General features: G+C 41.2%; 1 protein-coding gene across 8 annotated transcripts; it reads left to right on the forward strand.

Annotated features, from left to right (window-relative positions):
* Nucleotides 1-871: 871 nt before the first annotated feature.
* On the forward strand, nt 872-18,886 carry neurl4 (neuralized E3 ubiquitin protein ligase 4). Of its 8 annotated transcripts, none has more exons than XR_011978200.1 (30): nt 872-1,047; nt 5,371-5,899; nt 6,248-6,313; nt 6,442-6,857; nt 7,051-7,162; nt 7,277-7,365; nt 7,457-7,529; nt 7,821-8,094; nt 8,206-8,387; nt 8,672-8,757; nt 9,210-9,372; nt 9,524-9,734; nt 9,870-9,946; nt 11,036-11,114; nt 11,282-11,457; nt 11,570-11,713; nt 11,922-12,067; nt 13,030-13,248; nt 13,395-13,493; nt 13,583-13,726; nt 13,822-13,986; nt 14,121-14,279; nt 14,386-14,565; nt 14,848-14,941; nt 15,096-15,203; nt 15,305-15,449; nt 15,578-15,690; nt 15,856-16,018; nt 16,618-16,884; nt 17,202-18,886. XR_011978200.1 is itself a non-coding variant. In XM_072667004.1 (29 exons), exons 1-29 carry the CDS (start codon nt 883-885, stop codon nt 16,820-16,822), a joined length of 4,782 nt encoding a protein of 1,593 aa, XP_072523105.1. In that variant the 5' UTR covers nt 872-882; the 3' UTR covers nt 16,823-18,886. The 8 variants fall into 8 exon arrangements, 6 of the variants coding, with proteins under 6 accessions (XP_072523105.1, XP_072523106.1, XP_072523108.1 ...); XR_011978201.1 differs by having other exon boundaries at nt 17,659-18,886; XM_072667004.1 differs by having other exon boundaries at nt 16,618-18,886.
* Nucleotides 18,887-23,615: the final 4,729 nt, after the last annotated feature.

Below are 23,615 nucleotides of genomic sequence, written 5' to 3' on the forward strand. Positions count from 1 at the left end.
TATTATAGCCATTTAACTACTAATACATGTGTAGAGCTGTGTCCGACACTGTGCCCTATTCACTATCCCCTACATGCGAAAATCCAGATCACTGTCTAGAGCACTATTATAGGGAACAGAAGTGAACGATTTCTGACATGTCGTTACGAGGATTTACAAAGTGGCATAAACAGTCTGAACGCCGGTCTTCCTCAGATCAGCTCAGCGCCAATCTTCAACCCAAACAATGCAATGGACTATGGGTTTTCCATGTGCGTTTAGTGTACATTGTTTGTACACTATATATTACGGTGCATTGTGGGATTGTAAGAGTGCACTGAAAATGTTTTTGGACTATACTGCAAATTGGCAGAATCCCAAAGTTGTGCACTATATAGTGAATAGGGCACAGTTTCGGACACAGCTTAGGTGTCCTAATTTTTCCTCATAAAAAATTGCACTTTTATTAATTGCATTTTTTTTTAAAAATGAGGAAACTTTAAAAACTTTAGTTTTAAGTGTTTAGTTATATTTATTATATTAATGAAGATTAATTAAAAAGTTTACATTTGTTAAAAAACACAAAGGCTTTTGTGGGATGTCCTCATTGCAGTAGTAATTTTGTTAGTTTACATTTATATTTATATATATACTATATTATACTTATCATATTATAATATATACTATATTAAAATGTAATTTTTCATACATTTTTGTGCAGAAAAAAGATCTCACGTGCGCTGTGGACCCCCTGCTGCACGCAGACCCTTCTCGAAGATACAGGTTTACGGTCGTTGCTAACTACTGGTCGCCTCCTTGACAACCAGCGTACCCTCCCTGCCGCCGCTCGTTCTCTCCTGTCGTAAACACACCCCTTCCCCTCCGGGCCGCCCCAGCGCGATCATGGCGGCGGAGCTGCATCCGCGCAGCGGGAAGCTCATCGGTCTGTCCAACTCCAACCGGACCGCACAGCGAAACCAGCCCGTCCAGGAATTTAACCACGGCCTGGTGCTCAGCCGAGAGCCGCTGCGCGATCGGGACGTCTTCACAGTTCGTATTGACAAGAAGGTAAATCAAGGGGAGGGCAGAAAAACGGGGCGGCTGAAGTTGGCTGCTTAGCAGAACTGTCCGTTCCACCTTAAATAGTGCAGCAGTTCCAGCCCGGCGCCAGCGCTGCTGCCCGACTGTGGCTACTGCGGAATTTAAGGTGGAACGGCAAATTCGAATAAGAAGCTGTCCAATAAGAAAACAACCTCCGTATCGTCAGGGTGCACTGAAATATGCACAAGTGGCACGTATTTTACATCAATATGTTTAATTCCCTCTCGAGGACTCTTGTTACGGCAAAACCTCGTATCGTTGTCCTTTATTTCGCGATACTGAGGCTGTGTTAGCCGTTAGCTTCGGCTGAACGTCACTGCTGCTGCTGCTGCTGCCGCCGCCGACCAGGTGAAACACAACCAAATTAACAAACAGTGAGCTGCACCCCATAGCTACAACCCAGCTAAACACCCGGTAATTTATTCATACACACATTTGTGACCAACGGGGGTTTAGCTGGCTGACATTAGCCTCTAAATATTTCTGATTTAGCTGGTTGCTAATAGGCTAAGCTAAGCTAAGTAGCTAGCGCTATCTCACTGACAGCCGAGTTGGGCTGCTAGCCGGAGAAGTGGCTCCTTCTAAATAATACACACCGACGGACAGGTCCTATCTCTTTGTTGAGCTGACCCGAAATAATTAATAACGTTTAATAATTAATAACGTTCAAGCAACGTTTTTAACTAAATTAACGTTGGCGTGCTCTGATGGTTGCTGTTTTAGCTGTCCAACTTGACAACGTCAGATTTGGTAAACAACACAGGGTTTGGTGCTTTTGGCTACACTGTATGTCCAAATGTTTGTGGACACCCCTTCTAATGAATGCATTCACTTTAGGTTGCTCCCATTGCTGAAACACAGATGTGCAAATGCACAGAGTGTCTAGTCCCTGTAGAAAAGTGTTGCCAATAGAATAGGACTTTCTAGAGCAGATAAACATGAACCTATTGGCACCATGTCTAATGCCAGGTGTGGGCTAGAGGGGTATAACACCGGCCAGCATGAGCTGTGGAGCAGTGGACCTGTGTCCTCTGGAGTAATGGTTGGTGCTTCATCCGATACGTTTTGGATGAGTTCGGGAGTTGGAGATGAGGAGGAGTAGTGGTCATTTAACATCCTGACCCCAGTAATGCTTTTGTAGCTGAATACAATCAGATCCTCACAGCAATGCTCCATCTAGTTGAAAGCCTTCTCAAGACAATATTCTTGATTTTGGAAGAAGCTATGAATGAGCAGGTGTCCCAATACTTTGGTCCATGTAGTGTATAGAGCTGTGTGTGTGTGTGTGTGTGTGTGTGTGTGTGTGTGTGTGTGTGTGTATGTATGTATACACGCGCACACACACCACACACACACACCACACACACACTTTAGGCTTCATCAAATTGTGTCTGACGTTAATGTTTGTTGTGTAAAGTGTTGTTATGGTCCAGAACAGTCTGAGGACTAATTTACTGTGAGACACATGGTCAAGGTTATGGTGGTGCTTAAACAGTGCAGTGAGCTCTATAGCTCTCTAGATGTTTAAAATATCATATAATTTTGGTCTCTTTAGCAGATGTTAAATGTTCAGGAAAGTTAAGTTGAAACTAAGATGACCCAAGCAGAAGTCCCAGCAGCAACAATCTAAAACTCAATGTGACCTTAAAATAATGATTCACCAGGAATCAAACCAAACTATTCACCAGGATTGCACTGGATCTGTGAGCCAGATGTAGGTAACACCGAATTAAAGTCCATGTACGTCTGTTAAATTAAACTGCTATGTTATCCTGGCTTGAGTGCAAAATTGTATTTATTTTTTTGGTACAGTTTTTCACATGCAAGAATAGTAAGTCCAGTCCTGAGGAGGAAAGAAACTAATTGTGAGTCTGGTGACTACTCATAGTAGCTTAGCGAATTATTACTAAAGGCTGAACACTCTACGTCACTCGATAAGTGCTCATTGTGCTCCCGTCAAATAAATATGATGGCTCTTATTTGCCTAATGCGCCTAACATTTCAGCTGTCAGGTTTTCTACATTACATAAATCTGTAGGGCTCTGTAGATTTTCTTTATCACACAGTAGGAGCCTGCTCTTGGATCTGACCAGTAACAAGAAGGACTTGTCTTTTGTGTCTGTAAATATCACAGATACCCCAGTCACGGTGCAGGAGACAGCCATCAGAATGCATTCAGAACAGCGCAGCATTTTATGTATTCGACGGTGCTGTTTGTTTGACGGCTTACTTTGCACCAGGGAATGTTCATGCTTCACAGAACATCAAGCGTTTCGGTATCTTGTGCAAGACTGTCAGAGACTGTGCATGTCGAAGAATCTCATGTGATTTGTGTTCATTGATGGCTAGCATTGACTGATAATGGTATATTGAACTTGAACTTTTCCAAACACATCACAGTATCACTGTATCAGGTGATCTGCAAGGTAGCATTAAGAAAGTGAATTTATTTCATTTTTATGGATTTTAAGCTCTTCTGAAGCACTCACTGAATGGCCTGCTGTAAACTGTCAGGTCCTGGAGATCATGTGTAAAGTGCACAAAATGTAATTTAACAAACTGAAAATAAACTGCTGGCAACAGTGACTCTGCTGTTTTATGAGCATTATATGATAGATGTACAAAGGATATGATAGTCGTTAGTCTCATTATCTATCAAAGTTCTGTAAAAGACTGCCATATTTAAAAAGCAAAATCACAGTAACTTAATATTGCCCTTTACTGGTAAATGAATTGCCTTAATGTGGGACACCAAAGCTTTATTTGGTGTAGATCTTCCTCAAATAAATGAGTCAATAAAACGCTGGGTTAACACAAGCTGTGAAGGCATGTGATCAAAATCACATGACCTCTCAAATGTCTAATCTTATATTCGGGTGGAGTGATCTTCAACCGGAAGCAATGCAGAGATGTCTGTACAATGTACAAATTATTGTCCAGTATTACTAATAACCATCTATTCAGTGTGCTCTGAAGGCATCTAGATAACCATGTCTGAAAGGTGTCCCATGTTTTCCTCCACTCATAATAATAAACTGTTTGTCAGAGGATACATGGACTATTAATATCCTACAGTTTAGGCCCTGTCTCAGTTGCTCCTGCAACCTCTTTCTCTAAAGGCCTTCACTACTGTGTTCTTGTAAACCTTTGCTTTATTGAAGTGTGACTCAAAGCCTTTAGCAGCCAGAGGGGCTGTTTTATGAAGCTTTCTTTAAGCATGTCAGCATTCTTTCATCTCGGCCAATAAATTGTGTTTGGATTTTTGATGAAAAAGAGCAGAGAATTCACAGCATTATTCATTTCAGCACTATTATATGTAACAACACCAGCTAGCCAGAGTTCTCTACTACTGGCTGTATTAAAATTTCAGACCTTTTCTATGCACTTTATGCATTAAGGACACTGCGGTGCCATGCACTTTTAACATGAGGAAAGCATGGTGAACTTTTGAGCATTTTGATGCTGTTCCTGTTTTCTGTAATCAAGTGCAAAGGTCTTTAACTGCCAGAACACCCTTTCAGTGTTTCAGAAGGAGCTTTTAGGAGTAAACCAGTAACCAATAACAAGAAACTAGAGAGAGAGAGAGAGAGAGAGAGAGAGGAGTTTGTGACAGCACCTCAGTTTAAAGTCTTTGCTGAGTGCTGTCAGTTTACAGATTTTATTTTTGTCTCTTGGCTTTCTCTGTACATTCCTTCATCTGTTTGATTTAAAATCGCAAGCGAGAGACGGCTGAGACAGAGAGGCTGCTGTAGACTACAGGTTGCACTCAGTTATGTAACCAGCTACGAGAGCTCACTCTTACCTCTCACAGTCCATGTGGCCTCCTATTCAGCCTTTCTTAACCCTGATTCACTCAGCAGTTTACTCTAGAACACTGACTTACATACAGCGCTGAAGCCAAGGCTGTGGACAGAGGAGACGTGATTATACGTAGAAGCTGCAAATCAAAATGTATTTTGAAATGTTGAGGTACTGAGTAATGAGACACAGGCTGGTGTTAAGGTTTCAAATTGAGTTGTGCTGAATTTAACTTCTGCAGAGAGAGAAGTACTAAGAGATGATCAGGCATGTTTGTCTCTGGACATATCTTGATGCACTAATTACTGTAACTGGGGTTTGCATGTTTAACCTACGTGGGTGCAAATCAAACTGGAGACCTGTTAATTTATGACTATGTTTTTTTTTTTTTTAAATAGGAGGACAAATGTATGCTGTGAATAGAAATGCTCTCCATTATTGCTTATTCATTAACATCAGTATTACATGTAACTCTTATGACCACTGTTGCAGGTGAACTCGTGGAGTGGCTCTATAGAAATTGGTGTGACCGCTCTAGACCCAGCTGCATTAGACTTTCCCAGCAGCGCCACAGGGCTGAAAGGTGGCTCCTGGATTGTGTCGGGCTGTTCGGTACTGAAGGACGGGCGTTCAGTGTTGGAGGAGTACGGCCGTGACTTGGACCAGCTGGGGGAGGGTGACCGAGTGGGGATCCAGCGCAACGGCCGGGGTGAGCTGCATTTGTGGGTCAACGGGCAGGACTGCGGCACAGCTGCCAGCGGCCTACCGTCCCGCCTGTGGGCGGTGGTGGACCTGTACGGGAAGTGTACTCAGGTCACGGTGGTCAGTTGTGAGCCACCACCAGACACAGAAGGGGAAGAACACGAGGAAGAAGAAGAGGAGCGGGAGGAAGAGGTGGCACCGGCATCTCCAGGTGCTCTTATGACGGAGGCCTGCCGTGATCATGAGGACCGGACTGGAGCTTTGGTGCTGCCCACTGTTCCTGCTTTGGCTGCAGTGATGAATGGGTCAGCTGAGGAAGGTAGTGAACTAATAATGCATGCTTTTGGAGAAGGGATGTAAATTTCTGGGCTCACAGCAACTAAATGCCATTATGTATTTTGACCACAATTTAGTTTCTTGAGGGTAGATTCAGACTCTTGAGACAACACTGAATTCACAGCTGTGGCTGCTGGAACTGTTTAGACACTAGCAGAAGACTGATGTTTTATTTTTGTATTTGATAATAGTGCAGTAATTTAATTTTGGGCAGCAAAATGCACTGATGAATTTTCCACATCTCTGTATAGTTGCTGTAGTTGCTTATTTAAAAAATGCAATTTTGGCTTTTATAAAATGCATTTTCACAGTTTTTCCTTTTTATCCTTAGCGCCTGAAGTCACTAGGGGACAGAGCCGACCAGACAAGTTTCCTAACAACTTTGAGTCAGATACTGGTAAGACTAAGCTAATCTGATTTGAATGCAAACATGAATAGTTAGTATAAATGCTTTAGTCAGTTTTGTGATTGATACGGCTTTTCCTTGTCTTACTCTTCTCTCCCGCTTTTTGTTCCTCCTTTAAGTCCTTACGGAGCACCAGTTATTCGATGTGTTCAACAACGCCATTGTATCGCTGTATCGTTCGGAAGGTGAGGGTGGAGAAGACTTGGGGATAGGTTCAGACTCCTCCAGAGGTGGGACAGGAAGTAGCAATGGAGCCAGAGGAGCAGGAGGAAATGACAATGGCATCGGAGGCGGTGCCGAAGGTGGAAGCAGCACAAACAACAGTCCATCAGGAAGTTCAGGGGGCACGGCAGGGATGTCAGTGGGCAGCGGTGGTATGACCACCAATGACGCGCTTCTCTTCCATGAGAAATGTGGCACATTGATTAAACTGAGCAACAACAACAAGACAGCTGAGAGGAGGAGGCCACTGGACGAATTTAATAATGGAGTTGTCATGACCAACCGCCCACTGAGGCACAACGAGATGTTTGAGGTGTGTTTGCATTTGTTTTAAAGGGGAAGAGTGCAAAATGTGGATGAACATGTGTAAAGGTCTGCACTAGGTCATATTGATGTATGAGAGTATCTGGCAATGCAACCGTGTTCTCCAGTGTAACCCAACAATGAGGTGTTTTTAAATGGTGTATGTTGAATATATGGATTAATATCAGCCTACTTTGTGGTAGATTCGCATTGATAAACTGGTGGATAAATGGTCAGGATCTATTGAGATTGGAGTAACAACCCACAACCCTAATAATCTGGACTACCCAGCAACGATGACCAACTTGCGCTCAGGTATCTTCTGCTACTAATGTAAAGTTCATTTTCTGGAGACGTTTGACGTTTGTAAAATCATGTATCCCCTAATTTATTCTTGACCTCATTCTTGACTTATGTTTTTGCTGTCAGGTACAATCATGATGAGTGGCTGTGGGATTTTGACCAATGGGAAGGGGACACGTAGGGAGTACTGTGAATTCAGTCTGGATGAGCTTCAGGTACAGTCTCTGATGTGACTATGCATCACATAAACAACCCTATTGCAGTGCTGTCCTAATCTAGTGATTGTGATTGTGTGCTCATTTTTAGGAAGGGGATCATATAGGACTGATGAGGAAAGCCAGTGGAGCACTACACTTCTATATCAATGGCATAGATCAAGGTGAGTAAATTAAGGTTTTACTGATCTGTTTCTTACAATAGTATATGATTTAGTAATTGCCCCCAATCCCCCCAAACTACCAAAATATTTGACTTTTACTACAGAATTGCAGTAATATGCATCTTTTAATCTTTACTGACTTCTAAATACAGGGCTAAAAGCATGTATCTGACACCCCCACCCCCCATGGTCATATCCTGCCAGGAATATGGCCTATGAGCTGTCCTGGTGTTAGACCCCTATAAACTAATATTAACTCCCTGACATTTGACTTTTGTGTGGAATTTTCAGGTGTGGCTGCTAACCAGACCCCAGGTGTGGTATATGGGGTGGTGGACCTTTATGGCATGGCAGTTAAAGTGACCATCGTCCACAATCACAACCATAGTGACCGTTTACGTCGGAACAACGCCATCATGAGAGCGCTGTCTCCTGACGTTGGGCGGCCTCGTCCTGCCCTCTCATTGACTCCTGACCCAGAAGCCCCGGACCGTTTGCTCTTCCATCCTAACTGCGGCCAGAAGGCAGCCATCATTGGAGACGGCAGGACTGCGCTGCGACCTCAGTAAGGGTTTTTTACTTTCAACAAACCATTTAATTGATAAAAAAAACTTTTAATTGATAAATGTGAGTTTATTGTAAAAAACATTTACTTTTATTTTATTATCTTTAACAGCGCAACAGATGACTTTAATCATGGGGTGGTGCTAAGCAACCGTCCTCTTCATTCCAATGAAGTGTTCCAGGTGCGCATTGACAAAATGGTGGACAAATGGGCAGGGTCTATTGAAATTGGAGTAACAACACATAATCCTGCCTACCTGCAGCTACCCTCGACCATGACCAACCTGCGCTCAGGCAAGATGTCTTACTTTAAAATGATTTTCTGTGCTTACAAGGACATATGCAATATTAAGGACATATGTCTCAAATCAAATTGAAAGTGTAACTAAGTTTAAGCCTCTTTTCTTAAATTAAAAGCTGATTCTAGACTGGGGTTTCAGTGGAGAATTCGTTGTAACAGTGTAAATTAATCCAGCTGTAATGCTAATCATAATATTTATTTAGGGGCCCAGGCTTTCAAGTAATTAGCATGGTGCAGTAGCAGTGAACTTAAATAGCTGTTCATATCTCTTCCACAGGGACATGGATGATGACCGGCAATGGAGTCATGCACAATGGAACAACAATACTGGATGAATATGGGCATAACTTGGACAGACTAAAAGTAAGTACTGTACCATGATACTTACTGTACACACTGCAGCATTTTAAATCAGTGTTTATTTACTGTTAATTTAACATATTCCAGTAAAGTGGCAAATGGTAACCCTATTTTGGAATAGCTTGAATCTCTCAATAGTTATAACCGAGTTTGTTACCAGTTTTGAAGGTTAAAAGCAAATTCATGCTAACACCACAAAAAAAATATTGAAGATGTTAGGTGATGGGGCCCATTTAAGATGACCAAAGTCAGGAATGTATGTACCATGAGTAGTCATAAATAATTTCATAATAATACATCTATAATTATTTATCATTCTTGATTAATTTCCAGGAGAAATCAAAGTGACTGTGTTGTCAGATTAGTTAGGATGAAGCAGCTGTACTATAAATATTGAAACAGTAAACCTCAGCAGTGTGGGTATCTCCTTACCCTTGTTCTCTCTGTGCCTCTAGGCTGGAGATACTGTAGGCGTAGTGCGCAAGGATGACGGCAGCTTGCATTTCTTTGTGAATGGAGTGCCTCAGGGGCCAGCAGCCTGGAACGTGCCACCAAGTGTGTACGCAGTAGTAGATCTATACGGACAGGCAGCCCAGGCAACCATCATGGATGACATGGGTAAGAGAAGAGTGGGAGATGTGTGTGGAATGGAGAGGAATGATGTTGAGTGGGTAGATGGAACGGAGATAATAAATAAGGGAATATGGCTGAGAGGAAGGTAACAACATTTATAGAACAATACACCTGACACTTAGTATTTTTCCCTCAGCTGACCTCCCTCCTCTCCCAGATGATAGTTCTGAAGGACCGATGGCCATGTCTCCTGGCAGCCCCTGTTCTGTCACTGGGGCCAGTGCAGCCAGTGACCTGCGCTTCCATCAGCTGCATGGCACTAATGCGGTCATCACTAATGGTGGCCGCACAGCACTCCGGCAGAACTGCCGCAGTGAGTTCAACGATGCCATTGTGATCTCCAACAGGTGTGTTCTAGCAGAAATAATTTTTGGTTTGCTTGATCTCAGACTGTGTACTATCCAGTAATGCAAAATGAGGTTGTCTGTATGTACATTGTGTACTTTTCGAGCAGTTAAACATATTTGTCTGTTTGGTAACAGGTGCCTTCGTGATGGAGAGTTGTTCGAGATTGTAATTCAGAAGATGGTGGACCGCTGGTCGGGCTCAATAGAGGCGGGTGAGTTAAATTTGCTGACAACACAGCAGGGACTCATCTGTTCCAGTATCAGTGCTCCAGTTAAATTCTACAACATACACTATTTGTCCAAATGTTTGTGGACACCCTTTCTAATGAACGCATTCAGCTACTTTAAGTTGCACCCATCGCTGACACAGATTTGCAAATGGACACACACAGCTCCTCCAGTAAAGAAGTACAGTCTATAGAATAGGACTCTCTGGAGCATATACACATGAACCTATTGGCACCATGCCTAATGCCAGGCGTAGGCTAGAGGGTTATAACGCCCACCAGCATTGAGCTGTGGAGCAGTGGAACTATGTTCTCAGGAATGATGGTACTCCAACCAATCCAGGGTTGGGGATTAGGTGGAGTGGTGATCATCCAACATCCTGACCTCACTAATTCAGCTTATGTCACTGAATGCAATCAAATCCTCACCTATATGCACCAGTAGATATGGACAGTAGAGACCGTTATTCCAACAAAAGCAGAAAAAACTCTTTCTTGCTTGTCCTTCACATCAGTTCATTTCCAGCCAGTGTAGACCAGTGCAAAACAGAGAAATCAGCACAATTCAGTGCAAGTCTGCCAGGGAGAATGGATGTAAAACACCTCTTAAAAAGCAGTCCAGGTCTGGAGGTTAGAAAAGCTGCCCAATGTGACTGGAAGGTTGGCGGTTCCCCTGAACCAACAGGACACGTCTGAAGTGAGCACCTTGAGCGCTTAACCCCCCAACAGCTTTCAGGGTACTGCAGTAAGAGCTGCTCACTTCTTTGTGCTTACTGTCCCTTAGTGTGAGTGTGCTCACTAGTGCTAGTGCTAGCTGAAGTGCTTAAATACCTGTGCAATCAGCATTTAATTTTTTTAAAGATGTTCTTATAAGTAATACATTTTGACATTGGAAAGCATGATGATCTGTATGACAAATTTGATAAGTGATGAATGATAAGGTGGTTTTGTAAGACACTGTATCCATGACAGTTTTTCTGAATGCGGTCAGAGTAACAGTGTGTTTTTGAATAGTTTTTTCCTTCCACTTGGTGCTAGAATAAAAAAGTTCAATGTTTTGTCAATGTATTGTAGGAGTCACTGCCATCAGACCAGAGGAGCTAGAGTTTCCCAACACCATGACTGACATCGACTATGACACCTGGATGCTGAGGTAGGTTTGGCATTTACTTTGTTTGTCTCTGTTTACTCACTCTTTACAGTCCCAACCAGCTACCAAAAAATCTCCACCTTTTATCTCTTATACTTTTCCCATCACCTTTTCTTACATCCACATGTGATCCTGTTCTCCAATCTTTTCTTTGTTCTATCTCATTGCAGTGGCACGGCAATCATGCAGGATGGAAACACCATGCGGAATAACTATGGCTGTGATCTGGACTCTCTAAGCACAGGCTCCAGGATTGGAATGATGCGGACAGCCTCAGGAGATCTGCACTACTACATAAACGGAGTGGATCAAGGAGTGGCTTGTACCGGACTGCCACCAGGTAAAGGTGAATGGAACCAGTTTATCCAGCTCTTCAAATCATGATTCCATTGCTATTTAAGTACAAAACGGTGAACGTTGTAAACCTCTTTTTTTTGTTGTTATTATTTCTTTATCAGAGGTGTATGCAGTGATCGATCTATATGGCCAGTGCGTGCAAGTGTCCATCACTAGCTCATCTGGTCCTCTGGACAATAGCCTGTGCACCAGTAATATCACAGAAAAGAGTTTTCCCATACATTCGCCAGGTAGTGTGCCGATGGGTGAGCATGGTGTGCTCAAGCACTGAGCATTTTAAGGACTTAAATCATTGATCTCCGTTTTGTTGACTGAAGAGAGAAATATTGTAGTTTTGGTAAAGATTCACTCAAATAGCTGAATACACTTTCACTGTAAATATGTAAGTATTATTACTGTGTTACATATATTGTCATGTTTAGGTGTCATGCTTGTCTTTCTGTCTCCCTCTAGTGGCAGGTGTGGCTCATCGCCTACACAACAAACATGGGAAAAACGTGGTGTTACTAGGAGATGGTTGTCAGGCAGTCAGGGTGGGAGGTTATGCTCACGGAATTGTCTTCAGTGCAAAGGAGCTCAAGACAGATGAACTGTTCGAGGTGAGTACTGGTTGGAGAAGAAGAGCTGCACACTAGCTTTTTGTGAAGTTAGATGAGGTAAGAGCTAATGACAAAAACTCTCTTGTGCTGGGATAAGCTCAAACGCAACATGGTGTTGGGGCAGCTACAGCAGCCTGATAAAGAATTTAAATTAAATGAAACATTCATTTTATTAATATAATTTAATTAAAAGTTAATTTTATGTTGTTTTTTACGTTTAATAATTATTTTTCTTTACCTATAAATACACACAGATTTATTTCCTGTCGGCATAGCCATTTCTACAGACATTCATGTTTGTCATTGATCTGAGAAGCACATACTAGGATTGTTGGATTGGAATGCAATAATGAGTTTTTACTAAATTTGAAATTAAAATAAGTTTCATATTTGGACTAGTGGTTGCAATCAAACATTCAGAAACAAGTTCCTATCTTTTCAAAGCTTTGGATATATCAATCCAATTTGTACCCGTTTATACAGATTATACAGATAGCTAGGTCATAAGCATTGATAAGCAGAAACACATTCATTTTTTAAATTCTATATGTCCTTCTGCTACAAATAAGTGCTGCTGTGACCAGTATGGTCAAAAAAACGGCCAAACTGGATGAATTGGGACATGGATTTAACTAAGACTTTTATTTTTAATTATTCAAACTTCCCATACAAACTATATATTGAAATAATGTACCTGTCAACCTCAAACTTCAGTAAGACCTCATGTGAGTGTGTGTTCTTTCTTTCTGCTGCTCCCCCTCCTGTTTGTATCCCTGTATATCTGTTTAAAACAAAGTAAAAAACAAAAAGCAGTTGACTTCCTTGCCAACTGTACTTCTCTTCCAGCTGGTACCTTTGTACCCTCAGCACCCGCAAATGATCAAAATGTAAATAACTTGTCCCCTTAGTCATACATCTTTGTTAGAGGTTTTGTAGTAGTGCTATCTTCTCTCCCATTACAGGTGAAGATCAATGAGGTGGATGAGCAGTGGTCTGGCTCGCTCCGCATTGGCTTGACAACCCTGCAGCCTCCTGACCTGCCTTCCTGTCCCCTCAGCGGCCTCTCACCCTCGCTCACTCAGCTCAGGTCAAAAGTCACTTGGCTGCTTGCTGGTTCAGAGGTCAGGCGCAACGGTGTGCTGCAGAGGCAAAACTATGCCTGCTCCCTGGACCGACTAACGGTGAGTAAGTGAGAGAGGCAGTGAGCAAGTAAGGTGTTGGATTGCAAATCCAGAAATAAATAGAACAGCAAGGTCATTTTAGATAAACAAGCAAGACAGGACTGTCATGCATTAATACAACAATCATTTTCTTTGGGCTGTTGCAGGTAGGGAACCGTGTCGGAGTGAAGAGATGCAGTGATGACACAATGCACATTTTCATTGATGGAGAGGATATGGGACCAGCAGCTACTGCTGTGGCTAAGGTATACACTAGGACAGTTACACCTTTTATGGTTCAGGATTGTTAAACTGGAGTCATTCCATCATGTCTGTATGTTGCTGTCTGTCCCAGAATGTATATGCAGTGCTGGATTTGTATGGGAAGGTGACAGCACTGTCCATTGTCAGCTCCACGGTAGTAGAGGACACTGAGAGTGTGAAGGCTCCCTCACTCTCATCCGACAGCTGCAGTGAGGGAGAGGAGGACACCACTCCGGTCAGTAAAGGGGTTTAAACTGTCGAATCTGACTTGAGTTAAATTACACGCTGTATTTTGTGTGTGATTGTTCTCTGTCTCATTATTGGGGACAGTGTGAAAATGAGCCTGCCCTGGTTCCCATGTCAATGGCCTTTTTGGAGAATCATGGGAAGAACATCCAGCTGTCCAACCAAAACCTGACTGCTGCCCGAGTGTCCAGCTATAACCAAGGCCTGCTGGTCACAGCACAAGCTCTACCCCGCCAGCAGCTTTTCCAGGTGTGTGTTTGTGCTTGCAATATTATTCTTAGAACCTGCATACATAACAGCCTGATGGGGTAAACCTTTACTGATATTCGCTCTGAAGTGTATTTGAACCACTGACACTGTTTGCCTCGCATCCCTCTGTTCAGTTTCAAATAGACAGGCTGAACTCATCCTGGACGTCCTCTTTGTCGCTGGGTGTGATTGGTCACTCTCCTGATCGCCTCAACTTCCCCTCTACGGCCTGCTGCCTTAAACGCTCCGTCTGGCTGCTACAGCGAGACTCTGTCTTCCACAACTCACTGAAGGTCTTTCTAACTTTCCTTTCCTTTTTTTTGGAAAGAGAGCATGCATAATGCTCTCTTGGTGTACTTTTGCTTTTTTAAGTTTTAGTTTGTTTCCTTTCTTTCTCAGATCTGTGAGAACTATGGGCCAAACTTGGACACATGTCCTGAAGGGACAGTGCTCGGGGTTCTGGTGGATGCAAATGGCTGTCTCCACCTATATGTGAATGGGATGGATCAGGGAGTGGCAGCCCAGGACATCCCCAGCCCCTGCCACCCCCTCATCGACCTTTACGGACAGTGTGAACAGGTGAACAGGTTTTGCCCTACAAAAACACTGTATACAAATACAGCCTTTCCATAAATGTTGTGTATATATCTCATGGCTGTGTTCCAAAACCACCCCTAATTGGCCTGCTTTCCCTCAAGGCTGTAATGCACAATAGATCCTTCCCAGTCTAGCAGTCTCCAATCTTGTGACTGTAAACCTAAAACCCATTTAATCCAGCCAGACATTGAGCCTAAGTGGCCATTGCCTACCATTTCAGCCTGTCTGCAGGAAATTTGACTGTCTTTGCTGTTGTCTTCTCAGGTTACTATAGTGACCAACCATGTGCCGGCAGTGGGTGCAGAGAGCAGTGATGTGCGTTGCCAAGGCGACATGGAAAAGGCTGACATGGTGGATGGTGAGTGGGCCCAGGTCCGGCTTTAGACTGGATGCTGAAGCTTAGACCTTTGTAGATTTTTTTTTTCAGTGAAGTGGCATTTCATCTGCAGAATTTCATACGTAAATACTTAAATAAAAGCTTACTTTGCCCTTTTTTGTGTCCCTTTTTGCAGGAATAAAGGAAAGTGTATGTTGGACGCCTCCTCCTGAGGTGAACCCCAATAAGACTTGCGAGTACCAAGCCCTCTGCTCTAGATTTAAGGAACTTCTCACACTGCCTGGTTAGGCCTACTATTTTCTTTTTGTTGCATTTTTGGCAGAATCAGTGTATTACTCTTTAGAATACAACACATAATACTGTTTTTTTTTCTTTCGTCCTCAGATGGCTACTTTAATGAGGATGCCAAGTATAACCTCTGCTACTGTGAGTCCTGTCATAAGCTACGCGGTGATGAGGCATACTACAAGCGCGGCGAGCCACCCAGGGACTATGCACTGCCTTTTGGCTGGTGCCGTTTTGCCCTACGGTCAGTCAGTTTGTTCCAAAAAAATATTTTTACAGTACAGGATTTATGCTGCAGACATGTAGGCTCATTATGGCAGAAAACATAATGTTTATAATGTGTGTTTTGTGAATTTAAATGTTTTTGTTTAGGATCAAGCCACACTGTGAGGTATCAAATACCTTTAAAAAGTGGCATATTGCATATCATGGCACGAGTGTGGGCTCTCTACGTCGCGCACTGGATCACAGCCAGCTCCTGGCAGGTGTGTACTCATTGTAGCTTACCCCAGACAAATAAATATATAATTAGTTATGCTATATTTGTTATATTATTATATTAGTAAATTTAGCTAATTAACCTATTTTGAATAATGGAGCACAATATTAAAGGAAGTGAACCCTGTGCTAACATTGATGCTTTATTCCAGCAGAGTCGTCCTCAGTGTTCTCAGCATCCCCAGTGAAGGTGGAGGGTCATGGCAGCTACGGAGAACCGGAAGAGAACAGTGCACCAGAGCGAGAAATTCCCCGTGTGCGCCTCTCTCCCACAATGCGCTACTCTGGCCTGGAGGTCTTTGCCCCTAAAGTGCAGTAAGTCATTGAGCTTTGAGATTTAATCTTGAATGTGCGCTGCATAAGTAGGTTTCCCATTCTGTTTGACCTTCCAGTGTAAGTAAATATTTCAGCTACTTGGTTTCTGACTGTGGTCAGTTATTCTAGAAATGTATTTTACTTAGTAGAATTATTTGTATCAGAGTTACACAGTAAATAACATTCAACTGTAAACGTATTTCCATAAACAAAAGGTTTTAAATAGCTGTAACTCCAGTTTAATTTCTTATACATTTCCCTCTGCTTTCCATTTCCCATGAATTTCTCAAACCACACTCTCTCCCTATCCACCTCCCTTTTCCGTAGCCAAATGTCTTGGTCCTTCTTGGCATAAAGCAGACGTTATCTTCCCCATACTCTCTACATACTTTGACTGTTTGGTCACAAAAAATACATTAAATATATACGCTAAAATTTCTTGTACTGCATATTCCTATATTTTGCTGTTTTGAGCTACAAGTAAAAAATTCACATAGGGGAGCTTCAAGGTGCTATATGTGGGTTCTCTGGGAGCTCTCTTTTCCCTGTTAGGTGTTTCCCACATTTCCCATTCTCATTGTGTGCTCTCTGTCTGCCAGATTCCGAGACCCACGCTCCCTGCGCTGTCACCATGCCCAGGTGGGCTTCCAGGTGTGTGTGCGTCCAGGCTCCTACAAGGTGGGCCCTCAGTCGCTGGGCGTCAGTGAGTCATTGGATCCCAGATTCAGCAACACAGAGATAGAGTGGATTACTAAGGAGAAAGGAGGCACCCTTCTCTATGGTCTGCTGATCCGTGTGGAGTGAAGAGAGAATGGCAGAGAGAGAAGGAGGGAAAGAGTGAGAGAGCACCCACTCCACCTTCCCCTGTATGTATTCTGCATATCACCTCCCAGCCTCAAGCTATTCTTCCCTTCCCTTCCTCTTCAGAGCTTTCATACCGGAGGATGAAGTGTCATTCTCTGTTGGTTTTGAGCTTAAGGTTTTTCTTTGTTATATTTAACTTGAGGTTGATCGATTTGGAGACACTTCCTGCACTTTATGTTTGTATATTTTTTTCCCCCCTTAATTTTAATGATGTTGGCCTCTTCATTCACCTGGTTTCTAGATTGTATGTTATTGGTACAGCCTGTCACTGTCTTATTAGATGGTGGGATTGCCTGTAACATACAGCTTTGCTTCCTAGGGTACCCTATTCTCTCCCTCTCTCCTTCTATCTCTCCATCAAGAACTCTGAAGCAAGAACTCTCACTCATACTGGATTTAAAGTTGGACTGAGCAAACACAAACACCTCTTCATAGCACAGCCCTGGATCCTGTGATTTTTTTTTAAACTTTTGCAAGGGACAAATCAACCTGCAAACTGACCCCTGTTAAAAAAACAAAACAACAAAAAGCAAGAATAAATAATGTAAACAGTGACTCAAAAATGGAAAAAAGACTTGAAGAAACTAGGATCAGGAAGAGACTTAATATCAAGACTACAGCAGTCTGTGATTTCGTTTGTTCTGTTTTTTTTCCCCTCTTGCTTTGTCGGCTCCACTTTACACAAGGTAGCCGTTATAACTGTGTATTTACACGTGAAACACACATGTAAATAGAATGTTTTAAGAGTTACACACAGTATTAACTTTTTATTTCAGAGTCCTGTTGAAGATCAAGCATGGACACATCACCTCTTCTTTCTAACGTGTGTGAATACGCAGGCAGCGGCTTGCGTAGAGTGGAGCCGTTTTGTCACTCGTTCTTGTCCTGTTTGGGTCCAACTTTCCACTTTTGTCTGTTACACAATAGCACTATGGGGGAATCTGATTATATGCATCAATCTAACTACAAATCTTCCACCTTAAAATGGCTGACCGAGTCGAAATCGGATTGCATAAATAATCAATGACTTGGGAGATCTTATTGCACTGTAATCATCTGAACTGGAATAACATGCTAGGTCTAATTAGCAAATGCAGTAATTCAAACTTATCAATACCTCTTCTGCCAAAAGCTAATTCTTTTGGAACTCCAACAAGGTGCAAGGGAGCCATATATTAGTAAGAAAGAAAGATGGCATATTGAACACGACTCATGACTTTGTCGCACACAAGGCAGAATGTCCTCCATTGTTCCAATATTGTTGAATGTGCTGTTGACACTGAAACGAGACTTTTGGTAACGTGCTCAGTAACAGCAGACGTATTGTGGAGGATTTGTGCAGAACGTTTCGGGCAGCCGCCTGTATTCTGTAGTCTGCCAACAAAGTGGACTAAACTAACAGTCCTGTTGATATGCCTAAGAGGTCTCATGCAAGGGTTCATGGGAAATGAAGATAAATATGTTTGAGTTTACACTGGGTGTATGTTTTTCTTTTTAATAGATGTTTACAGTCATCCAGAAATACAAACTTTTTTTTTTTTTTTTTTTTGGACAAGGATTGCACATTTTGAAGCCCTCTCTTAAAGACAGAGCCTAGTGTAACTTTTGATTGTTTCTAGAATTGAAATTAGGGAGCTTTCTCTCTCCAAAGGCATATCTGGGAACAGAGTTTTTTTGTGTTTAGTTGCCAAGATGAACTACTTGAGTGTATGTTTTACATGAGCAATCCCACTATGTTGCCAATGGCCGTGTCTGATAAATGCTTGCTATGTAAATCAAAATGTGAATACACAGGGTTCATGTTGGCCCATTGCTGCTTTTTTTCAGTCATGACTTTGTATTATTTGTTTGTTTGTTGGTTTGTTTGTTTGTTTTATTTTTATTTCTTTATGTTGTACAGGCTGTTACATAACACTAATATTATCTTCCTGATTTATAAGAAAATAAAAATACAAAAAAAGAGACAGGCACAATAATATCAAATCCTTGCCAGGCCTCGTTGTCTAACATTCTTTGAATTAAGTGTTATTTTTGTCTTTGACCAAAGATTGTGTTTAACAAACGTTAAATTTACTTTGCACAGGAGTGATACTGTAATTAACTGCGGGCTCTTTTAACCAGCTTCACTTTTAAAAAATACAATTAGCAAGACTTTTTTTATTATTATGTTGAGAAGTTTAAATGACTTAAAATAAAGTTTAAATGCTTTAAAGCAAACACTGAGCTTTTATAGAATTAAAATATGGCCAATGACATCCAGGTCAATCCAAATGATTAATTTTTGTCCTTTTGTACTGTATTCTTTAGAGCTTGTTTTACGCCAACGTTACAACAGGTAAAAAAAAAAAAACAGTAAATTTTAGTTTTAGAAAATTTAGTTTGGATTTTTAAAATTTACTTGACTTCAAAATTTCTAAACTGTTATACGAGTGGTGGAACTGAAAAGCTGCCATTCCCATCACAATAAGTTGTGTGTTGCGATAAGGACTATTTACTTTTTTAGGAAAAAAGGAAATTGATATCCTAATGCTACTCAACAGCTAGTATGCATTTTAAGTACAGATACACACATCTGAACCGTTTTTGGTAAAATATTGTCATACTGGTATAAACGGTAATGACACTGAATGGAATGAACATTTGATTAAATTACATCAAAAATGTCACTTCTGTCATGACTGGCATGTGATCCCCTGTCAGTCTTTGTTTCCATAATCACTGGCTGTGGTGGTAATGTTTTATGTTGGAAGTATATAATATATTGATCAAAAATACACAAGAAGAACATAAACACCCATTTTGTATTATTTATTAAATTACGCTAATTATCCATTTTTATCAAAAGAGCAAAAAGGTTTCATTGTCTGGGTTAAACGCTAAAGTAGCTAAAAAAATGTTTAAATTTGTTGTGATAGTATCTATTGCACAATTTTAAACCTAAGCTATTTATTTTGTAAAATTATTAACATTAATAACCTGAGGACACAGTTCCCACTATTGAAGAATCGCCCACACATATGTGCTTATTGTCTTTCCTGTTTCGCACTGGCAAATAAGCAATACCATTCTGTTTTCCATTACTTTATTTGGAGTAGGAAAATCCTCTGTTATGACAAGTTATTGCAGTGTTGCATATTAACTTAATCAAACTTCGTTCAAAATATCCTATTAAGAGTTACTGCTTAAGGCCGATAGTGTTACCGTCTCCGGTTGTTCAAAATCAGTTGTTCACCCATCCAAAGCACAAGCACAAACAGACAGCACATTCACACACCACACACAGAAGATTAAAAGTCCACCAAGACTCAACCAGAACTGATGAGGAGGAGAACCTCATACGAACAGTGTGTGTAAAAGTCAAGTAACAGTAAAATACCAGCCACACGAGACAGCAAATAGGGATCAGGGACATTCGTCAGCAACACACGCTGGCTTGATTTCTTTAAACCGTTAGTCAACAATCTCCCTGCTTTAGGATTTTGTGGGATTTACCCTTCAGTGCTGCTAATGATGAACTTTAGCCAAGACTTTCCTATTATAACTACCTAAAAATGTATTTCAATAATCACAAATGGGATTAGCCTAAAGTTAAGAAACTAGCCCTCAAGCTATGAAATCTACGCTGGATGCACCTAGATTTGAAATCATGACAATGATGAAGAAGCCTTTACCTCACAGCTTCATGTTTAAGGTAAAAACAACCAGGGAAAAGGATTGTGGGAGGATGGAGGGGTTGGGGCATACAGAACACCAGCATGTCTTGCATGATGAAGAGCTTGCAACATCTACCTGTTTTATTTCCTCGTTATAAAAATGTCTTTACAGCTCTGTGCTGTTCACGGAAGCAGCATTTGCTTGTTTGCATGGTGAAAAGGTCTGTATGGACAATCTGAGGGGCTACTATGAAGGAGTCTGAACCAACAGTTGGCAAACAAAGGAAAGGGAAGCTGGTAAGTCTGTAGAAAGCATACATACACACAATATTGTCATTTAAATAAACTTAAAAAGAGACATTTAAAACAGACCTATTCAGAAGCTTCTTATGGTTCAGTGAAAAAACCCTTTTACCTTCCCTCACCCTTCATTAAAAAGTCATCTGTAAGCATTGTGTCAAGTGCTTCAGTAATTGGAAATCACAATTAGAGAACAAGGAAAAAAAACAAATATATACACGTGTTTGCAAATAAATACGCAGATAAATAAGAAATATATATAAAAAAAGACAACCATCAGGTGATAAATATCTGCCGCAGATAATCTCCATACATGAGAACATATGGAGCGCTACTTTGTTTCTGGTAAAACACTTTTTTTTTTACAGTAAAGAGACAGCTAAAAGCACCGAGCTGTTCTGGAGCTGTTAGGATGTGCTCAGGTGGCTCAGACTTCAGTAAAATTCAGTAAAAACCATGGAGGACATTCTAAAAAAAACTCCCACACAGTGAACTATGGGCTCTCTAACTTTTTGGTTTGATTTGGCTGTTTACTACTTGTATGTCCAAAAGCTTTTGTAGGATGTTTGGTAGTACTAGTGCTGGGCGGTATGACAGTTCATTCGGTATACCGTTCTAATGCTGTTAGGCAACAAAGTGCAGAATACAATTTAGCGTTGCGTAATTTAGACGCATCATAAACAGCTCAAACACTTGAGCGACAGTAGGTTAGCACACAAATGCTCCTGAATGACCCCCCGGTCTGTTTTTACATCTGCCTGATTTAGAGGCAGATGATAGAAGTCCTATAAGATCTTTGGGAGAGGTCGTCAACCAGCGGAGTCTGTAGCTGCGTTCCAAAGCCTAGGCTACAGCCGAAGTAAGACTGTCCTATAAAAACTAGTAGCCTATTGGTCACACAAGTGAAGGAGTCTGTGTGGTGACTTCACCTGGAAAGGCCCCACCTCTTGCAGTTGTGGCGTGAAACTTGTGTGCTTTTTAATTTCTTCATGAAGATGAAATTATATTTATAAAAACTAACATTTTTAAACAAACTGATTTAGTTTTCCAACCTTTTCGCCTTTTTGTTGTTTGTGTGCAGAGAACTGTGGGTAACTGAGGGCCGAGAGGGATACTTTAGGTTGCGTCCTCCAAATCGCTCAGAACATGGGCTGCATTTCTGTAAACGAAGAGTCCTTTATTTTGGAAAAGCCTTCTGACGAGACGAGAAATGCAGCTTACCTCAAATACCTCTCTCAACACACACACCCTTACTCGTGGGGGGCCGAACTTTTCTGAACACGCTACAATAATGGGGAGAGTTCAGTTTAGAAACTAAAAACAAAAAAGATGTCTTAATCAATGCAGTAATGACAGGTCTATCTGCCTATTTACCAAAATATTTAAATATATATATATATATATATATATAAAATATTTGGTACACACTTGTTGTATTAGTAGTAAAATAAGCAACTGTTAGCCTATAAAGACAGGCCTACTGTTTCTAAAAGGATTTGAGTTTAACATGAAAGCAATTCATTAGTCAATTTGCAGTCAATATTACTGGCAAAAAGAAATAATGAATAAATATGAATAAATTAAAATATTGGTATACCGTGAAACCGCCAAAATCGTACAAAAATACTGTGATATTTTTGGCCATACAGCCCAGCCCTGGGTAGTACTAACACATACTGCTGGAGTTATTTTATTATGCTGGAGTTTGAATTACACACGTGAACAAAATTGTTGGTACCCCTCGGTTAGTGAAAGAAAAACCCACAATGGTCACAGAAATAACTTGAATCTGAGAAAAGTAATAATAAATAAAAATTCTATGAAAATGAACAAATGAAAATCCGACATTGATTTTGAACCATGCTTCAACAAAATTATTTTAAAAAGTAAACTTATTAAACAGGCCTGGACAAAAATGATGGTACCCCTAAAAATAATGTGACCAAAGGGACATGTTAAATCAAGGTGTGTCCACTAATTAGCATCACAGGTGTCTACAATCTTGTAATCAGTCAGTGGGCCTATATATAGGGCTACAGGTAGTCACTGTGCTGTTTGGTGACATGGTGTGTACTACACTCAACATGGACCAGAGGAAGCGAAGGAAAGAGTTGTCTCAGGAGATTAGAAAGAAAATTATAGACAAACATGTTAAAGGTAAAGGTTATAAGACCATCTCCAAGCAGCTTGATGTTCCTGTGACTACAGTTGCACATATTATTCAGAAATGTAAGATCCATGGGACTGTAGCCAACCTCCCTGGATGTGGCCGCAAAGAGCCCAGAAAAACTTCTCAAGAGATTAAAGGTGAACTTCAAGCTCAAGGAACATCAGTGTCAGATCGGTCATTGTTTGAGCCCAGTGGACTTCATGGGAGACGACCATTGTTGAAAACAAATCATAAAAAAAATCCTATTGAACATCTTTGAAAGAAGCTGAAACATGCCATCTAGAAAAGGCACCCTTCAAACCTGAGACAACTGGAGCAGTTTGCTCATGAGGAAAGGGTCAAAATACCTGCTGAGAGGTGCAGAAGTCTCACTGACAGTTGCAGGAATCGTTTGATTGCAGTGATTGCCTCAAAAGGTTGTGCAACAATATATTAAGTTATGGGTACCATCATTTTTGTCCAGGCCTGTCTTATGAGTTTATTTTTTAAAATAATTTTGTTAAAGCATGGTTGAAAAGCAATGTCTGACTTTCACTGGTTAATTTTCATAGCATTTTTATTTATTATTACTTTTGTCAGATTCAAGTTATTTCTGTGACCATTGTGGGGT

Source organism: Salminus brasiliensis, chromosome 22 (genome assembly GCF_030463535.1).
Source record: "Salminus brasiliensis chromosome 22, fSalBra1.hap2, whole genome shotgun sequence".
Taxonomy (NCBI): Eukaryota; Metazoa; Chordata; class Actinopteri; order Characiformes; family Bryconidae; genus Salminus; species Salminus brasiliensis.

Excerpts from the sequence above, each read along its gene's own strand:
- neurl4 (XM_072667004.1), top strand. The coding sequence starts at position 883 with ATGGCGGCGGAGCTGCATCCGCGCAGCGGGAAGCTCATCGGTCTGTCC. Across the intron at positions 6,314-6,441 it reads CAACTTTGAGTCAGATACTG|TCCTTACGGAGCACCAGTTA; the intron begins GTAAGACTAAGC and ends TCCTCCTTTAAG. Across the intron at positions 11,714-11,921 it reads GCCAGGTAGTGTGCCGATGG|TGGCAGGTGTGGCTCATCGC; the intron begins GTGAGCATGGTG and ends GTCTCCCTCTAG.